The 8,364-nt window shown below is 40.2% G+C and overlaps 1 protein-coding gene across 1 annotated transcript; it reads right to left on the minus strand.

Moving 5' to 3' along the window:
• Positions 1-300: 300 nt before the first annotated feature.
• LOC140007160 (uncharacterized) lies at positions 301-666 on the minus strand. Its single transcript, XM_072049845.1, has one exon. It carries the CDS (start codon positions 664-666, stop codon positions 301-303), a length of 366 nt encoding a protein of 121 aa, XP_071905946.1.
• Between the last annotated feature and the right edge of the window lie 7,698 nt (positions 667-8,364).

Here is an 8,364-nt window from a genome sequence, read left to right on the forward strand (position 1 = left end):
ACAGACCTGCATGTATAGCAATGACTCCTAACAGACTCCTAACAGCACCTAAAACATGTATCCCAAATGCAGCTGCAAGTTGCTGCAAGTTGCCGCGTTTCTTGGCTTTCTGTTAGAACAGATGAAACCCAGCAAAGGCATGGTTCAGTTTACGCGCCTTTGCTGGAATTCTTTCTCTTGATCACGCCTTCAGTCACTATATTCCACGCCTTCTCCCTTTCTTCTTCCTAACACAAAACTTCAGCTTTAGCCAACTTCTGCATTTCATTACAATACCTCCCCCTCATAAGACCTTTGTCCTCAAGGTCGGAATTGGGGAAACTTCTCCTTTATCTGTTCAGCATCTTCCCAAGTTGCTTCTGCAGGTTCAATACCCCACCATTGAATAAGCCATTGAGTCACAGCTGCATTCTTCCTCTTGATCATCCTTCTGCTTAATAGTGCCACAGGTTCTACTCTAATCTGCTCTTTTTCGTCAGTGTTTTGTAATTGCAGGATAGGTGTGGTCAGGTCCCCTAGCTTCTTCTTTAGCAGGGACACATGGAATACAGGATGGATCTTTGATGTAGTAGGTAACCTGAGCCTGTAGGCCACTTTTTCAATCTTTTCCTCTATATAGTAGGGTCCAAAGTATTTAGCAGATAGTTTGGTGTTGTTCCAGATCATCATAGATGATTGTCTGTAGGGTTGCAACCTCAATATACCCAATCTCCAACCTGGAATTCCCTTTCACTCCTATGATCATCAGCATATTTCTTCATCCTCTCCTGGGTAGCTTTTAAGTTGTGTTGCAATAGTTCGTCCATTTTCCCTGATGTAATCCTCCACTGTTGCCACCTTAGTATGCATATAGGGTCCAAGTGCTAGCTGGGGAGGCTTGGTCCCATACAAAGCCTCGAAAGGGCTCATTTGTATAGTAGTGTGAAAGGTGGTATTATACCACCATTCTGCCAGAGATAACCAGGAGTTCCACCTTTTTGGTTCTAGGTGAGTCATACATCTGAGATACATTTCCAACATTTGGTTTACCCTTTCTGTCTGACCATCTGTTTGGGGGTGGTAGGCTATACTCAGGCTCAATCCTGCTCCCAATAGTCTGAATAGCTCAGTCCAAAATTGGCTGATATAGACCTTATCTCTATCTGAGATCATGCTTTGTGGAATGCCATGTAGCTTATTGACATGATCCAAGAAAATTCTAGCTATTTTAGGGGCATCAAAAGGGTGAGATAAACTCATGAAGTGAGCATACTTAGTAAACCTGTCCACTACAACTAGGATAGTGTCCTTCCCCTCTGATTTGGGTAGTCCCTCTATGAAGTCCATAGTGACATGACTCCAAGAGTGCTGTGGGACTGGGAGGGGTTGGAGCAGACCTGGATAAGCCACTCGTTCATCCTTACATTTCTTGCAAGTATCACACTGTAATATTGTTGCCTTGATCTCCTTGAACATGCCTGGCCAATGGAACAGCTGTTTGGCCCTTATCCAGCTGGCCTGTATGCCTGAATGCCCTCCTAGCTGTGAGTCATGAAGGACAGAAAGAAGCTTCTTCCTTATTCCTCCCCCCCGACCTACCACAACCCTTCCCTTATATCTTAGGATCCCACTCTGATAGCTGTAATCTGGATCCTGCCCTGGGAATGCTGGATTCCCCTGATGAGATCTTGAGCCCAGTTGTCACTGATGTAGCTTTCTGCAACCTCTTTCATCCACTCTGGTATGACTGTGGTGGTTGCTGCACACTCAGCTTCCTCCTTCCCCCTTCTGGAAAGTGCATCAGCTACTACATTCTCCTTCCCTTTTTTGTAGTGTATCTCATAGCTCAGTCCTATCAGTTTAGCCAACCATTTCTGTTGGAGGGGGTGGTGATTCTCTGTTCCAGTAGATATTTCAAACTCTGGTGGTCAGTGTTGATGATAAAATGGTGTCCCTCTAAGTAATGCCTCCACTTAGTGACTGCTGTGACTAAGGTCAGCAGTTCCTTCTCATAAATTGACATTCCCAAGTTCTTCTACCCCAAGCTTTGACTGAGAAAAGCCAATGGTCTCTTACTCTGCATCAGAACAGCCCTTATCCCTCCATAGCAAGCATCTGTCTCTATTATAAAGGGTTGTGAGAAGTCTGGAAGAGCCAGTACAGGGGTACTGCACGTTGCTAATTTTAACTTCTGAAAAGCGCAACTTCAGCCTCCTCTCCCCAGTTGTATCCATCTTTTTGGAGGAGGGTGGTTAAGGGCTTTGCAATAGCACCATATCCTTTGACAAACTTTCTGTAGTTACTAGTTAGACCAAGAAATCCCTTCAGCTGCCTGGTGTTCCCTGGTCTTGGCCACTGCATCATGCTGTCAATTTTCCTGGGATCAGCTCTTACTCCTTCTGCTGAAAAGATATGGCCTAAGTACTCCACCTGCTTCTGGGCAAAAGAGCACTTACTCTCTTTTGCATAGAGCTGGTGTTGCCTCAGAATCTCCAGGACCTTAGTAACATGATTGAGATGTTCTTCTAGAGTAGGGCTGTATATAAGTATATCATAAAAAAACACCAGTACATACTTCCTTAGTTGTTTCTGAAATACCTGATTCATCAGGCCCTGGAAGGTTGCTGGTGCATTGGTCAGTCCAAATGGCATGACCTTAAACTCATATAACCCTTGATATGTTCTGAAAGCTATTTTGGGGATGTCTTCTTCACGTACTCTTATTTGGAAGTATCCTGCTCTGAGGTCAATTTTAGAGTAGTACTTGGATCCATGCAGCTCATCTAGTAGCTCATCAATAAGAGGCATAGGGAACTTATTCTTGACTGTGAGGTCATTTAGTTGCCTGTAATCCACACAAAATCTCCATGAGCCATCCTTCTTCTTGACCAGAAGCACTAGTGAAGCAAAAGGATTGCTACTTAGCTGAATGATCCCAGTCTGCAGCATCTCCTGCAGTAGTTTCTCAATCTCGGATTTCTGGATGTAAGGACACCTATAGGGCCTCATTTGGAATGGCTTTGATCCCTCTTTGAGAGTGATGCAATGATCCTGGCTTCTCTCAGGAGGTAGTCCTTGGGGTTCTTGGAATACATCCTTAAACCTCTGCAGTAACTCCTCCATTTCTGGTGATGTTGGCTCCTGGTCTGGTTCCTTGTATTCTACTGCACTTACTTGTGCCAGAATTCCATATGCTTGTTTCCTGGTCCACTTGTATAATCTACTCCCCTTGATTAGCCTCAACTGCACTGTGTTATCTTCCCCCTTTAGCTCAACTTGCTGCTTTCCCTTTTTGAACTTCATATTTAGTCCTCTGAAGTCAAACTCCATTGGACTGTACCTAGCTAACCAATCAACTCCTAGTATCATATCGCATCCTCCCAACCTTAGAGTATTGAAATGATACTGGAACTCATATCCCTGCATCCTCCATGTCACAGGCTTGGTGATGGTCCTAGACTGCAGCCTTTCCCTATTGGCCACCCTAACTGATAGAGCCCCTCCCTTTGTTCCCAACTTCAAGTCCCTAGCCGTTTGTTCATCTATGAAACAATGTGTGCTGCCACTGTCAACCAGGGCAATAATGGTCTTCCCCTGAATCATTCCCTTTATCCTGATGGTTTTATGACTACTTCCCCCTGCCAAAGCATGGACAGAAACTTCTATGTGCTCATCTTTTAACTCTCCCTTAATACAGTCACAGAACACATCCGTCTCACCCTGCTGCTCCCCCTCCTTGTCAGTAGCTGGTATTTTCTCCTTCTCCATAATTAGCAGGTTTAAGTGAGATTGTTTACAGACATGCCCTAAGGTATATGGCTCAGCACATTTGAAACAAAGACCCTTCTCCCTCCTATGGTTGAGCTCTACTGGGGTGAGTCTTTTGAATTGGTTCTGAGGATTGAGATGGTCATTGTAGGTTTTAGGAATCTGTTTATCAGGTAATTTGGGGTAGCTTGGGGTCCTGTCAGGAAATTTGGAATAGTTTGGGGTTTTAAGCAAAGGTTTCTGGTAATTGGGGCTATAAGGAGGGTTTTTATGGATTTTCTGCAGGGCCCTCAGGTTCCTCTCCTGCAATTTGGCAGCCTCTATAGCATCTGCCAGGGTTTTAGGCTTGGCTAATTTTACCATAGTTACTATTTCTTCTTTTAATCCACTTAGGAAGCATGTTTTGTAATAACAATCTGACTGATGAGGAAGGGAAGGCATTACCAGGGCTTTAAGCATTTCAAATTTCTCCAAGTAGTCGGCTACTTAGCCTGTCTGCATTAATTTGTTGAATTCCTCTACAGCCTCCTCAGGGGAACCGCCTCCAAATCTCTCACACAGTGCATTGCAGAGCTCGTCCCAGGGAATAACCTCCTTGCCATTGAACACACCATGGAACCATATATCTGCCTTATCCCTGAAGTAGAGTTCTGCAACCTCTGACTTCATCTCCTCCTCTACTCCACTGATCTTGAAATACTTGTTGGCCTTCCTTACCCACTCCCTTGGGTTCTCCCCTGCGAATGGTGGCAGATCCACCTTGGGTAGCCTAGTGAATGTTCTGCTTTCCTTGAGCTCAGATCTATCTAAAACTCCTTTCTGCATCTCCTTCCTCCTGCCTCCTTCCTGATGTCCTGATTCCAGCTCTGAGCTGCTGCCTTCTGTATCCTTTCCCTTATCGTTCAATTTGGCTAACATTTGTGCCATCATGTTCATCATGCCTTCGTATTTTTGGTCCAGATTTTTGAGAGCCTTCTCAGTGCTCTCCTGCCTGTGCTCCATGATCCTGACAGCCTGATCTAGCCCATCACTTCTGTTAGCAAAAGTTCTAACTACACTCCCTAGCTCAGTGATTTCTTTCCTCATTTCGTCCTTGTTCTTAGTCATTTCCCAATGGCTCGTAGCTAGCTCTGATACCACTGTTATGGTACAGAAACCAGAGAGGCCAGAGTTTTGCAGGGTTCAGCAGGAAACAAACTCAAATTAAGGAACCAACTAACAATGGACCAATGGAACAGTAAACGTATGAATTTGATCTTTTATTAATTGAACTTTGGAAACTGAAATTACAAGAACAGGAATGATGGTTTAAGCTAAGAAAGGGTAAGAATTGAAGGAAAATTGGAAGGGAAACTGAGGATCGCTCCTCAAGCAAATTCAGATGAATCTGGATGAATGGTTTCTAAAAAAAGCTACTCGACTAAGCAGACAGACCTGCATATATAGCAATGACTCCTAACAGACTCCTAACAGCACCTAAAACATGTATCCCAAATGCAGCTGCAAGTTGCTGCAAGTTGCCGCGTTTCTTGGCTTTCTGTTAGAACAGATGAAACCCAGCAAAGGCGTGGTTCAGTTTACGCGCCTTTGCTGGAATTCTTTCTCTTGATCACGCCTTCAGTTACTGTATTCCACGCCTTCTCCCTTTCTTCTTCCTAACACAAAACTTCAGCTTTAGCCAACTTCTGCATTTCATTACACAAACACAAGTAGCAGCGATGAAAAGAAGCTTTGATGACGGTGGTGGACAACTATAGGTGACGATTAAGTATGGTGATTCTCGTTTGGTTTTAATTTGTGAAGGTGGTCGGCTACTCTTAGGAAAGAAAAGAAATGAGATTAATTAGGGTTTTTGTAGTAAAAGAAATTAAAAAGGAAAAGTTTAAATAAAAGTAACAATAAAAAAAAGAAGGGAAAATGATCGGTTTCATCCTTCACATTTCACAAAAATATTCTTTTCATCCCTCGCTTTTAAAACGAAGCAATTGCATCCTTGACATTTAAAAACTGAAGTTCTTACATCCTTGAATCCAAATTTCAATTTGAATCAAACCACCAATCAATCTGATTACAAATTTTGGGAGTGTAATTGGTAGATCATTTGGTTAACTCAACTTGATATTCATGTAAAATTTAATGAACCAAAAAAGAAAAAAAAATTATAACATAAAAAAGAAAGATTAATCTTTCCTGCATTATCATTGTATACACTGACGGTTTTTTGTACCGCCATATCATTTCAATTTAAATTTAAACACCAAATTTTATATTTATGATACACATCTAAATTCGCAAGCGGATATACTAACGGTGTATGAAAAGATTTTTAAAAAAAATCCCACTATTCCAAGACAAAGAATGGCCTTTTATGTTATAATTTTAATTTTTTTTGGTTTAATAAATATCATGTGAATATGATGAAATTGACCGAGTGATCTATCAATTCTATTTCCGAAATTTATTACTGTGCTATTGAATGGTTTGATTCAGATTGAAAATTAGGTTCAGGGATGTAATAGATTTAATTTTTAAATGTTAGGGATGAATTTGCTTTATTTTAAAAGTGAGGGACGAAAAGAATATTTTTGCCAAATGTGAAGGATGAAACGGGTCATTTTCCCAAAAAAGAATTTAAAATCAACTAAGAGATATTATGTCCAGGTCTATTATCTAGAATTAGATTCGGATCCAAACCAAATTTTTTTTTTTGAATAACTTTTGTTGTAAAGCGTGGTCACACTTTATAAAGAATTGTAGTGTACCCATCAGGCTTTAAAAACACCAATTTGCACCGAGTATAGAGCATGGGCATGTCTTATAACGAAAAGTCTTCTGCCCAAAAAATTTGCACCTATTCAAAACACAAACCTCATAGAGCACGCCCGCGACCTACAATAAATTGAAATTTTTGGATTGCCTCTCAAGTAGCGCCTTTCTTTAACATCTTTGACTAGACATTGTCATGTGCTCAATTAGGATGTAACTCAAACTTCTTTGCAACTCTTGACAATTCTTTTGAATCCAAACTGCGATTGATTACAATGTTTAATACATCCCTACCATTTAATTCAAACGTTTGCTGCATGAAATGGTCAGTTACATCTATAACAAAAATTTAATGTGCCTCACTAGGACATTTCATGGTATCATAGATATTGAATATTATAATTTTGCCATCAAATTTCATAGTTAAGGTTCCTAAATAAATATCAAAAAATTTTTTAGATGTCATTAGAAATGGTCTACCTAACAAAATTGGGGGTGAAACAAAAAAAAATCATCATCCATATCTAACACACAGAAATTTGCAGGAAAACCAATTATCAACTTGAACTAAAATATCCTCCAATACTCCATCAGTATATGTATTAGACCTATCAACCAGTTGCATAATGACACTCATTTTTTTTAAGGGCACAAGATTAAGAGAATTATAAATAGAATGAGGCATGATATTTATCGCAACTCCTAAATCTAACAATGCTTTTTCGACCCTAGCATTTCCTATTTTGTAAGGAACAGTAAACATACCTAGATCCTTACATTTACGAAGCAATTTTTGTTGTAGCAATGCTGATAGGGGTGAACAAATACGGTAATTACCGAATTACCAACCGAAATCGATTTGAATTTGGTGATTTAAAGTTGGTAATTTGGTAATTTGATTGGTAAACCGGGGGTACCGAATTAGTAACTATTGAATCTGAGTTGAAATCGGATTCAAGGTTACTGAATTCGGCTTTACCGAATTCGAATTTATTTCAGTAAAATGGTACAATTTTACCGTTTTCAAATTCGAATTCCACTTCAAGTGTAATATGAAACAAATGTTACAACTCTTCCATACCCAAATCCCCAACTCTTTGTTCTGTTTCTTCTGCTTTCTCATTCCTTTGCACCACCACCGCACCTAATTCCATAGATAAAGCTATGAAGAAGACCACGCCTCTCTCTCTTTCTCCATAGACCATGCCTCTCTCTTTTTCTCCATCTCTAGTTCCCATTGCACAGTCCACAGTCCACACCTCACTGGCTCACTCCACACCTTAGTTTCACTCATAGAGCCTCCAGTAGACCAGCACCACCAGGACTATGGATCGCCAGTGCTGAAGCCTAAAGGTAAATTTAATACTTTACTTTAGTTGTCCTAATTTCACTAATAAATTTCCCTAATTTCAAAATTTAATTCATTTGAAGCATGTGAAATTTTGGATGAAACCGAAACCTTAGAGGAAGCGGTTAAAGGGGTGATTTTTGAAGCATCTGAAACTAACGAAGCTGCAGTCAATAAAGGGGTGTAATTTTGATGAATAATGAAGCTACGGTCAAACTAATGCTAAAACTTGTTTATTTGGATAGTTTCTGAACTAATTTCATATGGAATTTTGTAAGCAAAATTAAAGGTGCAGTCGAACTAATTTTTGTTACTGCACCAGCATAGTAAATTAGTAATTGCTACTGCACCATCAATTATCAACGGATTCTGATCGACTAAGTTGATTAGTTCTAAACTCTTATTTCATTTTGTAATTGAATTCATATTTATTGATAATTGATTGTTGCATTAAATTGTATAATTTAGTTGCTCAGATTTACAAGAAAAAAAAAACTGAAACT

Source organism: Coffea arabica, chromosome 5c (genome assembly GCF_036785885.1).
Source record: "Coffea arabica cultivar ET-39 chromosome 5c, Coffea Arabica ET-39 HiFi, whole genome shotgun sequence".
Classification (NCBI taxonomy): domain Eukaryota; kingdom Viridiplantae; phylum Streptophyta; class Magnoliopsida; order Gentianales; family Rubiaceae; genus Coffea; species Coffea arabica.